Source organism: Hippocampus guttulatus, chromosome 5 (assembly GCF_054856545.1).
Source record: "Hippocampus guttulatus isolate MCC_2025c chromosome 5, RoL_Hgut_1.0, whole genome shotgun sequence".
Classification (NCBI taxonomy): domain Eukaryota; kingdom Metazoa; phylum Chordata; class Actinopteri; order Syngnathiformes; family Syngnathidae; genus Hippocampus; species Hippocampus guttulatus.
In genome coordinates this window covers 1307944-1327174 of record NC_141265.1, presented here as the reverse complement: position 1 = coordinate 1327174, position 19231 = coordinate 1307944, and the positions used below count along the sequence as shown (strand labels likewise).

The 19231-nt window shown below is 45.5% G+C and overlaps 1 protein-coding gene across 1 annotated transcript in view; it reads left to right on the top strand.

Annotated features, from left to right (window-relative positions):
- The window catches only part of cfap299 (cilia and flagella associated protein 299), a 39409-nt gene extending 20926 nt beyond the window's left edge, over window positions 1-18483 (top strand). The window contains exons 4-6 of the mRNA XM_086112534.1: window positions 8584-8726; window positions 16271-16400; window positions 16677-18483. Of these exons, the coding sequence (XP_085968660.1) occupies window positions 8584-8726; window positions 16271-16400; window positions 16677-16781 (378 nt within the window). The 3' untranslated portion in view covers window positions 16782-18483. The remainder of the gene's footprint in view (window positions 1-8583; window positions 8727-16270; window positions 16401-16676) is intronic.
- The last annotated feature ends 748 nt before the right edge of the window (window positions 18484-19231 follow it).

The window sequence follows — 19231 nt, the reverse complement described above, 5'->3', positions numbered from 1 at the left end:
ACACTGACAAGCAGTTAAGGCTAACGCTATCAGTTAACAGGTGAAAATAGAGGTCCTTAGTGGTCATGTGGTTGGCGAATGCTAACAGTTTCTGCACTGTGGTCACTCTGGCTAACGGTATCCATGTATGTAAAGTACAGTTACGTTGTGACAGCGTTGAGTTCCCTGGCTAAAGTTAACATTTGTGTCATGCCAGCTGCCTCAAGCTATCGCTTACCGTGTCAGCTAATTAGCTAATGCTAAGTTGTATCTGCGGTCATAGTAGCTGGCTACGGCTAACTGTGTTTGTAACAGAGGTTTGCGGCTGAAGCTAATTGTGTGTTTGGTATATCCGTCTCTAAAATGGCATTCCTGTTCATTCTTACGTCCTTGCGAGCTCATGGAACGTCATCGGTTGTAAACCAAGCCCTGCTCCAATTGAACGTACACATCTACCAAGAATGCAGAGGCATGTAGTACTTGTCTGCCATCTTAAACCATGGATGCGCGAGCTGGTAACTTGTGAATTCTTGACTGGCAAAATATCCCAAGATGCATTTCACACGGCTATCAAAATGGTTCACAAGACCGAGAAACCACTTATGTGAGTTGGATAAAACTCATGCTAGCCTATGGAAAATAGAAGTGTGCTTTTGTTGTATCCGCTGTCCAAAGCTAAGAGTATGCAAATTAGAGGGCGTTAAAAGTCAAGGTAACGTTAACATCTTGTACCGGTATGTAAAATGGAGAAGCACGATGTCGGTTACTCGGCGAGAGCTTCCTGCTTTTAATTGACGCCTTTGATGTGTCATAGCAAACTTAATGTCGTCGTCTCCTCAATTGCGGCGACTGCTCCCAGGTGACAGTCCCGTTTGGAGTTCCACACTTGATAGGTCACCCTTTGAAATGACTCTTGGTCGCAGATTGGAATGTGTTTACATTTGAAGTAAGCGAGCGTTAGCAGCCCGGCTAACAATCTTGCAGCTGTTTGTCCGCCTCGAAACATCTGCCGCTGCGACAACAGGAAGGGAGTGCACTGCTTGCGGTGTGCGTGCATGCGTGCGCATGTGTGTTGGTGCCCCCGTGTAATTTGGGCCCCGCTGCATTGTGGGTAAGTGCCTCTGATGGCTTTATGAGTGTGTGTTGCCCACGGGGTGACACTGACAAGGGGAGTTATTTCAACTTGGTTCTTTGTGGAATTTAACCCCAAAAAAGACAAGTTTTAGCGTTGAAAAATATTGACAAGTGTATTCAAGTGGGAACAGTTTAGTTGCATGGGACTAGTTATTTAGTCTGACAATAACTGTAATTTTAGTTGCAATGATGTCAAGGGACATGGAATGGCAAGAACCAATGACAAAGTGTGATCATTCCACCAGGTCACCGATATTTGATACCGGACAGAGTGAAAATATTGCTGTCAGTGAGAGTAGTGATCTTATTTTTTCAGGCAGTCATAAACGACTTCTTTTGGATGAGAATAGATGAGCACTGACAACGAACGCAGCTACCTTTAGCGCGCATCAAAGAAAGAATGTGTACGAAAACCCTCGTAGGGTCAATAAATTTTGCGAGCCAGGAAAGACGAGCGAGGTCCAGTCGTCCTCTCTCTGTCTCTTGTCATCCACGTGTGCAGGGAACTTCGGTCCGCCGGATGATGGACGCTCCTGGCGACGTCGTGCAAACAAGCGGCGCTGGAGTCGGCCAAGGCGGGCGCTTTGCTGGCGTCAAACCGCAGTGCGGCACCTGCCCGGCACGCCCCCTTTTTCACATGCGTGTACCACAGTGCGGGGAGCCAGAAAACAGCAACCGTTGTCCACAAGGTCCGCGAGCATGCCAAAACCTCACTGTAAAAATGTTTTGGGGTTTTTTCGATAAGAGCTTGAGCGGGAATGAGTTGAAAACATGGGAGCGTGAATAACTGCAGCCTTTGAAATTTCGAGAAAAATGTTTGTGATCCTTCTTCCAAGTAACTGTAAATTATTGTGTGTTTGTAATCACGAGGCAGTTCCCGTTAAGTCGAAGGCCTTTTTTCCTACCCGAAAAAGCGACAAACTGCATCTCTTTCAATTGGCCTTTCCCGAGGTATATGTGCTGCATGTTTGCGATCGACACACGTGCGGGACAAAGGCACAGCTCCCGCTCTTTTCCCCCCACGTTCAAAGGAAAAGGCGCAGCCCCATCACGCGTCGGGTAAATCCATCGAAAAGATCCGCCATAATTCCCTTCCCTTTTCTGCGGAGCGGGTATTTTGGTCCCTGGACTCGTATTCGGCTTCCCACTGGTAATTTAAAAGCCAGCGGAATGTGGGAATGATTATCGGAGGCGGGGGAAGAAAAAAAAGATACGGCGGCGAATGGCGTAGGATGCTTTTGCGCAGGGACCGCATGTGCCGAAGTCGCCTGCTATTCCCGACGACTTGGGCATGCCACACATTTACTGCAGCGGGAACTGTTTTCTCCTCTTTTTCTGTTCGGGTGCCAGAATGGAAATGATGCCGCCCGTCAGCCTGACAGCTTATTTGGCAGCCCCAAAACACTTGTGAACTTACCGAGCTTTCCCGTCAGACGATCGTATGCTCACTTCAGCTCTCAATTCAACTTTGGAGCACTTTAAAAGCAAACGTTCGCTGCATACAGAGTGTTGTACATGGAGTAAATTCAGATACGCAAAAACAACAACAACAAAAAAGAGTCAAAAGTCATCGATTGAAAGTGTTTTAAGACATGTTTTTAAAAAATGGAAAGAGAGGGGCGCTTCGTCCCCTCTGAGCCTCCACTTAGTCCTTGGTCCATCCAGTCGTGTCCGGTACGCTGACCTGAGGCACTGGGCAGGTGTGTAGAGCTGATGCGAGCAGCAGCATTTTGGAGCAACTGGACACGGTTGAGGGAGTATTGGCTGACTCCAAAATTAAGTGCATTACAGTCACTGTCCACTTTCAAACCCAAGTTCAAAACTGTTGGCTTGAGATAAGGCAGCAGGAGGCCCAAGTCAACAGAGCGGGATGAACAACTGGGACCAAACACAATAATGTCTGTTTTCTTTTCATAGAAATTCAAGAGGCTAATTACTCTCCAGACCTTGATTTCCTCCAGGCGGGACAAAAGTGGCCTTCAGGAAAAAGAGTCCGTTTGGCTCAGCGGGACATAGATCTGACTGTCATCTGCAGAGCAGTGAAAGCAAATACTCTGCTTTCTTAAGACGGAACCAAGGAGCAGCAATTGCAATGAAAACAGCAGGGGCCCCCTAATTGAACCCTGTGGAACACCATAAGACAGTGGGGCAGAGCGGGACTCAGACTGACCGAGGCTAACACAAAAAGTCCCGCCTGCCAAGTAGAATCGAAATCACTCGAGAGCACTACCGCTAATTTCCCACCTTCATCACATGCGGTCATGATGTGGATTTACCGGGTTGCCATATCAGTTCCGTTGTAATAAAGTGGATGAAGTGAATTTACATCATATTGATAAGTTGTCGTCAAACATATTTAGAAGGTTCCTCTTAGGCGTTACGCCATCCGTTATGTGGGTATCGTATTGATGTGTTGCCGTACAAGGTTGTCGTATGTTGGCAGAAAGTGGATTTCACCGATCTATTATGTTGCAATACGGACCCACAAACGTGACACAGGTGGAGGAAGAAGTTGTGGAAGTTTTAGCAGGAAAAAAAAAAAAGTTCCAAAAAAAAGCCATCTAGAAATTAGTGATTGCGAGTGGCCTGTAATTTGGAGTGTGTGGGTTCAAGTCTCTTATTTTCTCACCGCGACTTGATGGGTCGCTCAAAGGCAAAGAGCGGGGTCTGATCCACCAAATGTCTTTTTTTGGTGTACGTGCACGGCAGCCCCGCAGGCTAACGAACCTCAGCAGGACACCTGCCCAACAGACGCAATGCACGCATCCACAAGTGCGCTGCAAAAAGTTGCTCCCAGAACACAACATCATCTAAAGTCAGCGGATCTCCCGTATTATGTTGGCACAAAGGACATTTCGATGACAACAACTCGAGTGCGAATTTAGATTCGATTGAATTTTGGTCAATGTGGCTTTACATTACGAGTGAATTTCGCTGAGAAAAACTCACTGAGCACACGTGAAACTAAAGACGTGCAAGCTCAAATGTTGATAACAATAACAATTTCGATATCAAGGCGCAAATGTACATTTGCATAAAAACACGTCGTGAGTCTCCGTTTAGATAAAAGCTTGTCGCCACAAATATAAACTTTGCGTCACAAATTTAGACAACAGAGGTGTAAGTTCAACTTTAGAGGACAAAAGCTTGTGAATTCAGTTCAAAACTTGTGTCAACTTATATAACAGACCTGTGTATTAGATAACGCTTTGTACGCACAAATTTAGACCGGAACTTGTGATGGTGAAAAAATGTTAAAATAAAAATAACAAACCGGAAATAAAAAAATTTGATTCTGTTAAATTTAGACTTATGCAAGTCATTTTAGTTCATAAAATCGAGCGCGGATAGAAAACAAAGATGGCATTGTGAATTTTGATCCAAAACTTGAATTTAGATTGAATTTCCATCGCAAAAGCGTTTAAGTCGTGTTGCTTGTTTTTTATGCATGCAAATTCAAAGGAACGCATTCGAAAGTGCATGAAAAAATAAGTGTGAAAGTATTTATGTGTGCGCTACGTGTGGAGTGCAGATAAAAACGTTTGGCAACGAGCAGCGAGGTCCTTTTGAAACATCTTTTTTTTTTAATTTTTTTTTTTTTTTTTTTTTTTGGTCCGCATTTTTTCTGTGCGCTGCCAAGACATCTGTCTACGGACACACCCTGTAATTACCAATGCCCGGATAAAAATACCCTCCCATTATTTCACTCTCCCGGCGCACAGGCGGAATACTTTTGTTGGTCATTCAAATACTTTATTTATTTATTTAGATATTTATTTTGGCCCACAAGTGAAACAATGCAAACTCATTCTGAATTTGTTTGTAGATGTAGAAAATAAATGTGCTTTTGCAGTCGTGTGGAGGCTAACATAACATTGTGTTGACAAAACACGCACTCTGTATTTGATGCCGCTTGTTGTTAGCCTGAGAGAGCCAGCCTCCGCGCGGGGGAGGTTAGATCACAAAAAATGTCGAGATCGAAAACCCGTGAGCGTGAGTTTAGATAAGACCGGTTTCGAAAAATGATTTGTGAATGTCATTTTAGATAAAAAAGGTGTTAATTTAAATGCCCAGGTTTAGATAACAAAGAGCGCATTTCGATAACAAACGTGTAAATTCAAGTCAAAATAACTCGGGGAACTCAAATTTTAGTTTGCAAAAAGTTGTGAATTTAGATGGCAGACTCGACTCATGATTTCAATAACGTCCGTTTAAATAACAAGTTGAAGTCAAATAACAGATTTGTGAGCGTAATTTTACATGAAAACATGTTGATTTAGATGCCCGGGTTTAGACAACAAAAAGTGAATTTCGATCACAAAATTCGTAGTAAATTCAGATTGCAAAAACTTTTGAGCTCAAATTTAGACAGCAAAATGTTGTGGATTCAATTGGCAGACTTTTATGCATGATTTTGAATAAAAATATGTTCATTTAAAAGCTTAAGTGTAGGTAACAAATACTTGTGCCCACAAATTTAGCGAACAAAAACACAATCATAAATAATATAAGATATACTGTCCCTGTGACCATTCATTTCGATGGAATGTGATTGTGAATTTAGGTCACAAAAACCTGTGATCACCAAAATTTAGTAGTTTTAGTATTAGTTTTAGTTTGCTAGTTAATACATGGAAAGTGCAAGGAAGAAGTCAGTGAATTTAACTTTGGTGCTCACGACTTTTTATGATCTAAATTCATAAGTTTGGGTTTTCTAAATTCACGCTCACAAATCTGTCGAGGTTCAGGATTTTTTTTCAAACGTGTTTCACAAGTTTTCCATGTCCAAATTAACAATTTATTGTCTCAAATCACACTCACGAGTCGGTTACCTAAATTCCCAACTTATTTTACCCACATTTGTGTTTAGACTTTATCTCGATTGCAAACCTTTTTTTTTTAAATCCTAATGTCCAACGTTTTGTGACGTATACTCCCCCTCACAAGTCAATAGTGTTGGATTTCTGTGTTTGTTAGCGCATGTTTGCCTTCTGTCTCTGGGGTTTACGTAACCTTCATCTTGAAGGTCACGGCCCCTGTGGCGTGTAAGACGAGCGGCCATCTTGTATTGGGTGTCACAAAGAGCGAGAAGTCCACCTGGGACCTTCGCCTCGACGGGGGCTGGGCAGGTTGTGAGGTCACTGCACCTGTTTGAGTTAATTGCCGGCAGGTGACGTAAGGTGTGTTGCCATGGTAACGGGAGGGAGTCAAAAACAACAACCCGACCCTGTTGTTATGTTTTGCAGACCTCAGCCAAAGGCAAAATAATCCCTAATTTGGATCGGCACCGAACTGTACAACTTTTTTTGTAAGCTTGAATGGCAAACGAAAACTATAGAGACTCTCGAGCATGAATTCATATCACAAATTTGACAGACATTTGAGCATGAATTGACACAAAAACGTTTGATTATGACTTTCAAAAACAAAAGCATGAGCACAAATTGAGATTAAAAGCTTGTGAGTGAAATGCACCCTTAAATGGTCCGGAAAAACACCTCACATCCCCCAAAGCATTCCCAATCCTCGAGTTTTTATTTATGGATTGATGTTCTTCCATTTTTTTTTTTTTTTTGGTGGGAGTGGGCCTCGCCGACGCGAGCCGTCAAACGCGTCTGCCGCCGCACTTGCCGGCCAGCAGACCTTTAAAGCAGATGCTATGAGTGTAGCGTAATGCCCCGCGTGCAGACAGACGGATGCACGCACGCACGCCGGCCAGTCGTTCCCGTCTTGAAAAGTCATCACACGCGACGACGGCCCGGCGGACTCCACAAAACATGCAACGCATACAAGACTCCAAAACAGTAATCAAGTCATTTTGTTAATGTTGTTCTTTGAACCCCTACCTTGATCCCCTAAACTTGTCTTGAATCTGTGACTTGATACCTTAACTGTGGCTCGAACCCCTACTTTAAAACCCAACCCTAATTTGAAACACCAATTTTTTAGGTGAATTTTCTGCGCAATGTGCAAAAACTGCACCGAGCAATTCGGAAAAGAGTGGCCTGTAATAAATGGAGTTAGCCCACTCTAGTTCTGATTGGCTCATTTAGAAACCCTTACCCTTGTTTGAACCATTAATCCAGGTTTGAAGTACTCATTTCGAACCCTGACTTGAAAAGCAAACCGTTGTTTGAAACCCTACTTTGAACTCCCGGGTACCAGAATGGGCTAACTTGATTTTTCGCATTTCACAAGAGAGTGCAAAAACTGCGCCGATTGGCAAAGTGGACCAGCAAAAACTGAATGAGCCCTCTCTAGTTGGCAGTGGTTAAATTAGAAACCCTGACCGTTGTTTGAAACGTTAACTTCAAAGCGTATCCCATAGAAACACAAATCAAACCACTGAGAAGTAGAGTGGGCTAACTCCTAAAAGGGAGGCCTCCAAGAATAGACAGCCCACTGTCGGCGTCTCAATTAGAACAGCTGACCCTTGTTTGAAACATTAACTTGAAACCCTATCCCCTTGCGAGTAACCCTAATTTGAAAGACAAATTGAACCACTTAAAACCCGACCCCTTGTTTGCAACGCCACCAGCGACCTGAAAGCCTTGGTCGAAATGGCAGACTTGGCTCGAAACCTGAAAGCCTTGGTCGAAATGGCAGACTTGGCTCGAAACCCAAACGTGAAAGCCTCAACGTGGTTTAAAACCTGACCCCTTCCTTGAAAGACTCATGTCCAACCCCATCCGATTTTGAAATCCTCGAAGCCCTAACCGGAAGCCTGTCGCGCGATGGCGGTCGGGGCCGATGGTCGCATCGCTAAATGCTGATTGGGGACTTTGGTGGCGAATCTGCGTTCAGCCGCGGCCTTTTTGTCCGGCGCGAGCGACGGTCTGGTTGCGGGTGGGCGTGTTGGAAGCAAGCCAAGCATCTTTTCCCAGCCGCCTCCTTCAGGTTGTTCCATCGTGGGCAGGTTCCTGCGCCCTTCCCCGCACGGCTCGTTAGCCACCTGCGCACTTGCTCTTTGTGCACTCGTTGGGCCCGAAGTCTTTCCTCCCTTTTGTCTTTTTTTTTTTCCTCCGTCTTGATTTGTGTCCACCTGTTCTTTCTTCTTTTTTGCTCTTTCTTTTTCTGTCTGCCTTCTTTGTCTTTTTCACGTTGACTTATCTTTTCCTGTTTTTTTCTCCTGTCTATCACATTTCTTTTTGCTTTTTTAATTTTTCTCTTTCCATTTTTTAAACTTCTATTTTCATTTCTCTTTTCATATTTTTTTTCCTTACTTTTGTCATTGTTCTTTTGATGTTCCCCATCCTCATTTTCCTTTTCATTCTTTCTTCCTTTTCTTCCTAAGCTTCGCCCATCCTTTTTTCTTGTTCCCGTTATCGTCCCCCATCTTTCTTCTGCTTGGCTTTTCTTCTCCCGTCCTCCTTTTTTCATGTCTTGAATCATCCTTTTGTCATTCTCCCCCCCCCCCCCCCCTCGTCCCATCTTCCGCTTCTTACCTTGCGTTGCCTTGCGTGTCCGCAGTCGCTGATCTTCATCCGAGACGTCAACGCCGCGGGGCAGGAAGTGTCTGGCTATATCGACTACGCCCACAGACTGCAGATGCAAGACTTTGCGCCGTATTTCAGCGGCAGAAAGAAACTGGTGCCAGGACCCCGGGATTTATGGTGAGTCCTGCTCGGACGAGGGGTCCGCAGGGGCCGGTGGGTGGCGAGCCGGCTTTGAAGGGAAGGAAGGAAATCTTATTAGTGGACATTGAATGCGAGGAGGGAGCGGACGCAGCTCGGAAAAATGCGAGAGGGGGGTGCACAGTTTCGAATAATTTCAGCCGCTCTTTCGCCGTATATAAAGCCAATTACTTACGAGGCATTCTTGACACCCTACTTTTAAAGCCTACTTCTCTTGAAATTGAAATGTTTGTTGAATCTCCAATCGTGGGATGTTCAAACCTTCAAAGTGGTTTCAACTCCTAATTTGAAAGCCTTCTCCTGCCCCGCAACCACATTTGAAAGCCTAGCCCTTGTTTGAAAGCCAAGAACTATTTGAAGACCCGAATTTGAAAGCGTTCTTTGAATAGCCAACGCTGTCTTAAAACGCCGACTTTTCCATGAATCCAAAACACAGATTTGAAATCCTTCGACGAAACCGGCCTTGAAATAGGAATTTCCGAGCTGAACTTAAAAGCCTCAACCTAATTCGAAATCGTACGTTGAAAGCCGAACACCGGCTCAGTGATGGAAACCCTCATTTAAAATCCCAACCCTGTCTCGAAACCCCAATTGGAAACTGAAACCATAAATCTGAAAGTCATATTTGAAACCCCAATTTTTTTCCAGTTTAACACCACTTTGAAACCCTCAACCTGTCTTGAAACCGAAAATTTGAAAGCCTACCTTTTTGAAGGCCTTACCCTGGTTTGAAACTGCAATTTCAACCTGAACTAAGGTTTCAAATTCTAACTATGGCTTGAAACACGAACCCAAAATACCCCAAATCCTGTCCTGGAACCACGGTTTCAACGCTAACCTTTGCTTTAACCCAAATCTTGTCCTGGAACCACATTTTCAACGCTAACCTTTGTTTGAAAGCTAAACACAGATTTGAAATCTTAAGTGGAATCTCTCACCTCGTCTTGAAACCCTACATTGAAATCCTAAACCTGCCTTGAAACCTGAAATTGAAATCCTTATTTGGAACCCTACCACTGCCTCTTGACCCAAACTTGAGACCTTCACCTTGACTTGAAACCCAAACCTTAAATGGTTGCCTTGTGCGAAACCATAACGCGGGCTTGAAACCCTACTCCGGAACTCAAATCTCACGTGTGGATGTGAACACATTCTTTTAATGGAGTCCCGCGCGAGTTCACGTCGAGTTCACGGTTGTTTGAAGCAGTAAAAGCGAAGGAGCGCTCGTGTCTCAGCGTGACGCCGTTACCTCATCGCCGCCGGTTGCTCTTTTCGTTTCAAGGAGCTAGCGGTGCGACGCGGCGCAGCGGCAGCTCGCTCGGTTGCACGGAGAGGTCACAACGTGGTCTGCTTCCAATTTGGGGCCGCGGCGCGGCGAGCATTAAAGCTAAGCTGCGGCTAATAAGCGCACGAAACCAAAGAAAGGCTCCCGCTGCTCAATAAATCCGCCTCCGTTTTACAGCCCACGACTGGAAACCTGATAGGAGGGATGAATAATTAATCGAATTCAAATTGACATTTCAGTGGAGTAGAATGCAATTTTGAAAAAAAGCATTTTATGGATGCTTAAGACCCTTCCCCGCCGAGCGGCGAACAATCGCGAGTGTCGCGTTCGCAAAGAAATAACCGGCTGCTCTCTGGCCTGCCGCCATCTTGTTTCATCACTGGACGCCAAAACTTGATTCATTTCAAGAAAACTTTACTAGTCTTCGGGGAACAATTGAAGGATGAAACATTTCTTCTGCCTCGCGTCCACTGTCGTTTGGAGACACGTCATTGCCGAGTCACGATTTAGAGACTCCTCCAGAGGTTCTGAAAATTCAGCCCCGGAAGCCGCTTTGACTCAGCAACATGACATTTGGAAGGCATGTCTATTCCAAGGAGAGCCACAAAAAAAGTCCCAAGAGGCCATTTTAGGAAAAAAACATGGGAAGGGCGCCATTTTGGTTTGAAGTGGCCCTTTAAGAGATTTCAGGAGGCCTTTTCCTAGGGGTCCTTCAAGAAAAAAAATCCTCTTCGATTTCGTAAAATTCAGCCCCAGAAGTCAGCTTTTCTTTGTTCCATGAAATTTGGTCAGTACATCGGCACAAAAAAGTCTCATGAAACAATCCGGGGCAAGACACAGAAAGTCTGCCATTTTAGTATGAAGCAAACATTCTAGTTTCTGATTCATTGAATAAATGTCATTTTTGGCGAGTTGCAGAGGTCACCCAAGAGAGTTTTGGAAAATTCTGGGCCAATAAAAAATGACATTTGGTGGACATGTCTATAAGTAGACCCACCCAAAAAGTCACAGAAAGTCCCCCGTGTCTGTTAAAAGTTATTTTGCCAAAGGCAAACTCCTCAGACCAAGTTTTTGAAAAGTTCACATTTGAAGCATTTTTCACTTTGGAAAAGGAAATTTGGTAGGTAAGACTAATGAAAAGTCTACGAAAACGTGCCCAAAACCACACAAGAACTCTTTCAAAAAGCAACTCCTCTGAAAGAGTTTTTTGTAAATCCAGCCAGCCCGAAGCCAGTTTCAAGTGGCAGGATGAGATTTGGCTGGCATGACTATCATGAATAGACCCACAAAAAAAGTATCTGAAAGCCGTCCCTGAAAAGACACAGGAAGTCAGCCGTTTTTGTCGGACGCAGCCGTAATGCGTCTTTTCCAGTGGCCCTGCGAAGACCTCGGTCCAATTTGCTACCAAATTATGAAAAATGATTTTGTGGGCGAAGCATGCCGGCGATGACTTGCCATAAATTGCGACGCCCTAACGAGTCCACTCCACATGGTCAGCGCTTCACCAAAATTCCTCCGCCCAATGGAAATCCAAGAAGGCTCAAAGAGAATGTGAAAACACGGCCGGGAAGCAGAACGCTGACGCAGCAAACTGACGCATGAAATTATAAGCTAGTCGAGGTTGGCTGGCCCAGCGCACTCGCTCGGGTGGCTCGGGAATAGAATGCTTGCACTGCACTGGCCCAATTGTGGAATACTAATTAAGGTTTTTCCCCTTCAAGGAAAATTATATTGTCTGCGACGAGTACGCGGACGCACGCACACTTGGAAGCCGAGTCCGAATCTACGAAAATGTCACATTTCTTCGGCCGGACTACTTTTGTTCGACGGTCAACCGCTTCTGCCGTGCGAGGCATTTGGACGGATGGGGCGTTACCATGGCAACCACCGGAAACGCTCCCGCAGCTGGGCAGCGCCACACCCGGTGGTGGAAAAAAAAAATGTGACGGGACCGTTTTGGTGGAAACAATGACACAGAGGATTCCTGAGCTCTATTGTTCCCAACACCTGCACATTTTCACCAGTTTTTTTTAGGCAGTGTGATCGATCAAAGTCAACTTTTGAACGGTGTCCAGTAATCGAATCATCGTTTGTGTAAGAAATACTCATATAAAGAAGCATCAGTTCGTATTGGCCGTGAAACTTTGTATACTCGACATATGGACAATGCCAAATTACCCTCAAAATGTTGACTTTTGGTCGCCACGTTTTGATAACTCGCCTTCAAACACGAAACTCAGAAGCTCCTCCGCATGTGGAATATTTTCACCTCCCCGGCAAATATTTATCAATCCGGGGCCACAAAGTGGGCCGCATATTCCCATTAATGCCGTGGCGCAACGCCGGAGTCCCACGGGATCCGCCATCGCTTGCAAAGTTAATGCGAGAGGACAGCGGCGCAAATGTTTTCACAGCGCGGAATGAAGCCAGGCACGCAGGTGCACTGCAGCCATGTGCTGTTTGTCAGCGGCCAAATTTCACGCCAAGCAAGTGAGCTGCCCCCCCCCCCCCCAGCCCCCAGGCCCCCTCCGTCCGACCACAACGACCAGAAGTGGTAAAACTGCTTTACACGCTATACCTAAGTGGAAGTAAAGCTACTTGTAGTAAAATAAAAAAGGTAAAAATAGAAATATCAACTCTACTCATTTACTTACTGATGAAATCAACTTGATGAAGCAAAATGGAGTCAATTCAGCCCAACTTTTTTTTTTGGGTGTCGGTCAAGTCAAGTCCAGTATGTTTCTATTTTGGTTCCACTCACGCTAGCCCAGGCCTCCCGAATTTCGTGTTCTTCATGTGAAACTGGCTTTAAAAGATGGCCCCAAAACGGCGGCTTTCAACTAAAATGGCTGCCCTCCTGTGCCTCTTGAAGTGGCTTCTTGACACGTTTTGGTGACTCTACTCATGGTCGACGTACCTTCCAAAGTCCACGTTCCTACGTGAAACTGGCTTTGGAGGCTCCATTTTCCAGATTCAAAGGACTCCTGGAAATCCCGAAATGGCTTCTTTCAACCAAAATGGCTGCCTTCCCATGTCTTTTCGGGCAGGAGTTCCCGAAACATTTTTGTGGCTCTTTTTATGTTAGACATGCCGACCGAATTTCCGATGTGAAACGCTTAACAAAATGGAGTGGTGGGGTTTTATTTTTTTGTTTTTGTTTTTAAGACCTGGAATTGATCAATGGCATTTCACTTCATTTCAGTGGGTAACACTGATTTGAGATCAATGAAAACGGTTATGGGCTTGGTCATAAGTCAACATAGTATTTTTACTCGCCTCACAGTGCGGAGGTCGTGGGTTCGATTCCGGTTTTCTCTGTGGACTTTGTATGTTCTCCCCGTGCCTGCGTGGGTTTTCTCCGGGTACTCCGGTTTTCTCCCCCATTCCAAAAACATTGCACGGCAGGTTAACTCATCCAGTACCAGCCAATTCTGGACCAAGTCTGAAAAGACGTTTAAAAACGTCTTTGGGAGTGAATGAGTTAATGTAACACTCCAAATTGTCCTTAGGTGTGATGGTGACGCAGATGGTTGTTTGTCTCTGTGTGCCCTGCGATTGGCTGGCAACCAGTTGCTGGTGTTTCCCACATGCTGCCTGAAGACATCTGGGATAGGCTCTGGCACGCCCGCGACCCCCCGTGAGGAGAAGCGGTTCGGATAATGGATGGATACTTCCTACCGCTGCCGACAACCCAGAGGAATCTCACGGAGGTTGCTTCGCTTTGCTTTGTTTTGCTTTGCTTTGCCTGCTTGGCGGAATCTTCAGCGAGAGACCAAAATAGTCGGCGGGGCGATTGTTTGCTCAGAAGGAAAGGGTTTTAGGTTCGACGCGACCAAGTGGGCGTCAGCCGCCGCTTGCTCACTGGCCGGCCAGTGGGCAGCGAGTGCATAAGCAGATGTTCAGAAAACACCAAAGACACAACGCTGATGATAGGCACGCACGCAAGTCATGAGAGCGACACAAGATTGGCAGGCCGGAGACAAAATGGCTTATGGTTACAAACGGAAAAAAAAGGGAAAAAAACGAGATCTTGGATCTCACGTGTCTGGTTTTGAAAGACTCTCGGATGTCGTGTGAATGGTTTGATACATTTGAGTCCATCTCATCTGTGACGTTAGTCTAGCGTGAAGTTGTACAGCGCTACGTTAGCTTCTTACGCTCTCAGTCAATATGTGAAGCAGCATTTTGTGTAGAAAAGACATGGATTGTGGGTTCTTTACAACTGGGTATTGTGTATTCCAGTTGTTTAATCATACTCGGAGCTGTGACTGCTTTCACTTTGATCGATTTCGACCACCCGTTGGCTCCCAAAAACTGTTGGCACAGTGTTTTTTTTTTTTCTGTCGCGTTAGCTTGATACGCTCGCTGCTTACAACTTGACTCAGATGTGGATCATCTTTCTTGGTGTTGATTTGGAGTCCATCTCCCCAGCGGCGTTCCTCAAAAGAAGGAGCGGCGTGTGAAGGGCTAACAAGCCGGCGTCAGCCTGTCAGCGGCGAAGTGATCCGGCCGGCCGCCGCGCCGGTGCGGCTCTCGCTCTGCGTTCTTAGTGGCTGCGGGAAAGAGGCGGAGAGACGGGATTGCGAGTGCGTGCGGTTTGGTGGAGTTTAGTGCAGCGAGTGGGCAGCATATCCAGCAGCATCTGCTCCCTCTTAGCGCCAACCACATTACTGTTATTGTTCCCCAAAGGGGCAAGGCGGGGGGAGGGCGGGGGGGTTAAGGGGGTGTTGGGGTTCGGAAGGGGGGGAAGTTGACATAGAAGCATTGGAAAGAGGACCGAACACAAGGTGAAAAAGCTTTGATGACAATTCCCTGACTTGAGAAGCAATCGTGTTGATCTCATTATCTGAGAAATGTCCTCAGTCATTGTCAGAATCTATTTGGGATGTTGTTGAAAAGCCATTTTTGGTACCGGCTACCTCCTCATACGTGGAGTTCAAGTACTGATACCGGGTATCAAGCCGGAGTTAGTCTTTGAATTTAGCGCGTCAAGCTTGCTTTGGGTCACGGTACAAGCCAGGGGCAAGGATTTGAAGACAGGATTAGGGTTTGAAATTAGGATTTCGAAGTTCGAATAAGGGCTCCTCCGATTTCATGATTGGGTTTACAGTTTCAAGACAGGGGTTTGGCGTTTAAGTTAGGCTTTGAAATAAACCGAGGTTACAAGCAACAGTTAGGGCTTCGAGGGCTACTTGAGAGACGGCGAGAACCATGTAACTGCTTCAGATTCTGTTCTAGCCGACAAAAATCAGCGGCAGCTCCAAAATCAATAGCCTTCTGGCTAGCGGCTAACTGCTAACTGTGCGCGTGTGCGCGCGCGCCTTGTCGTCTGGCTGAACTCTGAGCTGCCAACTGGCACTTGACCTCGGTGGGATTTTTAGCAGGTTAGCGAGATGTTGGCGTCGGGCCGCTCTCTGCGTTCCCGTGCGGAATGTGTCGGACGTTTTTTGGCCTGTCCTCGCACCTCCCTCCCAAAAAAAAGTTTCAAGTGTTTCCACCTGACGTGATTTTTTAGCTGACACGTGCAAGGTCGGCAGTTCACGCGGCCCGCCGTTGGCCAAGTGACACCAGCTTGAACTTGAGACGCGCGCACGCAAGAAACATGTTTCCAGTGAATGGGTACGGTCTTCAATTAGGGTTTCAAGATGGGGTTAGTGCTTGAAATTAGAAGTTGGGTGTCTAGGTCTGGTTTCAAGACAAGATTAGGGCGTTTCCAATAAAGATTTGGGTTTCGGGTTTCAAACACGGGTTAGGGCAGGGGTGTCAAACAGATTTTTGCCGCGGGCCACATTGTAGTTACGGTTTCCCTTGGAGGGCCGTTATGAATTTTGGGAAACCATAGAAATGTTTAATCACCTCCACAGATTACATACAGTACATAGCGCACAACAAATGGATGATAGTTATCGAGATGGATAACTCGTTTTTAAATCGGAAGTCAAAAAGAATCACTATTATTTTGGATTACGTATGACAATTTGAAATTTTGGTTCAGAATTTAGCAAGCATCATGGAATTTGACATGCTTGATTTGCTTTCGCCGGCCACATAAAATGATGTGGCGGGCCAGATCTGGCCCCCGGGCCTTGACTTTGACACCTGTGGGTTAGGGGTTTAAATGAGGGCTTTCAAGCAATATTTTGGGAATCAAACCGAGCAGCGTTGCAGCGTTACGTTTGATCTTCAAACAAGTATTTGAAAGTGTACGTTTGCTTGTTTGTTTTGCTTTTGCTCGCAGTTACTACAATTGGACCAATCAGGCGACGGCTTCCACGTCCAGCTCCAACTACGACGTCGTTTACGACCGGCCCCGCGCGCTTCTCTTCAGGAGGAAGACGGACGGCGGCATCCTCAACGTGGACCCGGGGGTGAGCGTCGCCATCAAACACACGTGCGGGAGGTGGCTTTCGTGTTCGGGTTTGAGGCCTTGCTCAGGCTTTTAAAGTGGGCTTTTTAGACAAGTTAAAGGGGAAGTCAACCCCCCCCCCCCCCCAAATTTTCTTGACAAGAATCTCTCCCGTGCACCTCCACTCGTCTGATTCATCGTGTAAACTTAAACTCATTGCTTTTGATATGTCCTGACATCTCCCTGCGTGGAAGCAAACTCATTTTGATGGAGACGCTGTGCCCGCTTTGTGTTGCAGGTCCATCCCGGCCGAGGCGTGCGGAGGAGCGCCGTGCAGTCGGGCCTTTATGAGCATGTTGTCATCCTGGACCACGACAGCGCAAGGACACGCCCTGCAGTATAATTTGACGAGTAAGAAAGGAAAAGGTCGGACGGGCGGGCGGGCAGACGTATCACGCTTGCCATCTGGGCGGAGGCACGGCAACATTCCCTTTTTAACTCGCATATCAACGTAATCGTCAACAATGTTACTTCCACAATGTCAGAAGTTAGCATCAGCCAGACTCGCCTTTCATCTTTTCGCCCCTTTTTAGCTCAATTTGACTATTTTAGTCACCATCGGACCCCGCGGGGTTGAGTTGGATGTTTTACAGCCAGTCATCAAAGCTTGCCCCCGCGCTGCTCCACTCACACGCAATGATGAGAAATGTTTTGTTTTGTTTTTGTCGGCGGGGAGATGATTTTGTGTCATTTAGCTAGCTACGATACCACGTTTGAATTTAGAAGCAATCTTTAGGACATTTGGCTTTGCGAGGATAAACTGTTCAGATAATGGATGGATGGAGATGATAAAATTAATCAAAATAACAAAACTACTCAAAACAATGTAAGCAAAGCCCAAGTCAAAAAAAGTATAATTGATTTGTCATTTGGTGACGTTTTAATTCAGTTGTTTAATTTTGACACCCCTGCAATTAAAACGAGTGCACTCAATCAATGTCAAGTTTTTTGTTTGTTTTGGGGGGTTTTTTTAGCCCCAATTTAAGACAAACATCGCATTGCGTGCGCTGTTGTGGTTGTTTTGCGAGCGTATTGATCAGTCTCCTCCGTCCCGTCCGTCTTGTTCTTCCGTCCTCGCCTGTTCCTGCTGAATTGTCTCTACAAAAATTAAAGACCAAAGTGCCCTGTGAGAATGGCTGAAGGGGGAAAGGGTTGGGGGGGGGGGGGGCTCTGCTTTTAGGAAACCCCTGATCGAAGAAAAAGAAGATGAAGAATGTTCTAAGCATCCCGCATGTTCTTGGCATTCTCCGTGAGACGCAGCGACTGTCCAGGAAGGAACTCAGATTTTGGGGGGGAAAAAAAATGTGGCTATTTCACCTGTTTGTTTGGGCGGGGGTTGGTTCAAGTAATCAAATCTGTTTGTTGTTCTTTAGTCAGTCGGTTCATTCAGCTAGTTTGTCAGTTTGGTTAGTTAGCAACACTTGCGGCTAGGAAGTAGTTCATCGCAAACGTTTGTTTATTCGCTTGTGTTAGTTCACCATTTAGCTAGCTGCTCTGCGTTTATGAGTTAGCTATTAGTTCATTCAGTCATCTAGGTTGTTAGTAAGCTATCTAGTTTATCAGTTAGTTAGTCAGCTCGTTGGTTGGTTCGCTAATTGGCTCATTCGTCCGCTATTTCTTTCAAGTTTGTCAGATGGATTTACATCGCCGTGCTTCCGCGAGCTCATTCAAATTTGTTCTTGCTTGTCTTAAACTGTCCAAGCAATAGCATTCCATGTGCGACATATTCATTAGCCCCCCCCCCTCCCCCGAGTGGTTTTTTGCTGTCCTTAGAAGTTTGAAAAGTCTTTGAAAGGCAGCCGACGCAGTCAACTCTCGATGAATAACGCGATAAACTGGAGCAACAAGACTGAGCGGTGCATTTAAATACAGCACCACAAAGAAAACCTCCGTGCTGGCATTTCCTGGTCACCGCGCATTTGGAATTCCCGCGTCAATCGTCTGATGTGGCTAACAAGCATCTGTGGGTCGTCGCTCGGAAAGAGTCCGTCTCACGTGGATGTAAATTGTCATGATTGGACAATAAAGTCTTTTTTTGTTTTGCTTGTATTGCCTCTTTTTTGTGGGGGTGGGGGGGTCACTTTGACTGAGTGACACTAATGACACTGACGACAGATGCAGTTCACATACTTTTGCTTTACAAGAAAAGTTCACCTTTTAAATTTAATTCGACTTGACTACGGCTTTGTTTGCTCGTTTTGTCACTTCCTTTGTCAGTCGCCGAGCAAACTTATTGTCTAAGATACCTTTTCCACTGAATTAGTTTTCCCTTCATGAGTTTTCGTAACGTTAGTCATTTCTTCAATAAGCTACTTGATTAATTTATCAATTAGATAGTTTGTCATTTCTTTAGTTAGCTTGTGCTTTAGTTGTTAGTCATTCTTTGGTTCACTCGTTAATTATTTAATTCTGATAGCCATCGATAGTTCACAAGGTCAACAGTTAGCTTGCCAGTGAGCTTTGCTAGTTCATGAGTTTATCGGCTAGTTCATTGGCTAGCTTTTCTTTTATGTATGGGTCGGTTCGTTGGCTAGTTTGTTCGCTGGCTAGTGTATTAGCTCACCGGTTTGTCCATTATCTACTTGGTCTATGGTTAGTGTGTCAATTCACTCGTGAGTTAGCGTAAAAGCCAGTTAGCTTTGTCTGACTTTTGCAATTAAGAATGAAGAACAAAAAAGACGCTGCAGAGTTGCTCCTCGAAGTGAACTTGCCGAGCTGTCATGGTGACATTCTGCGCACTTTGTTGTGACATTTTCAGGCCTGTTTTCCACAAGCTGAGTGGCTTTCCACTGT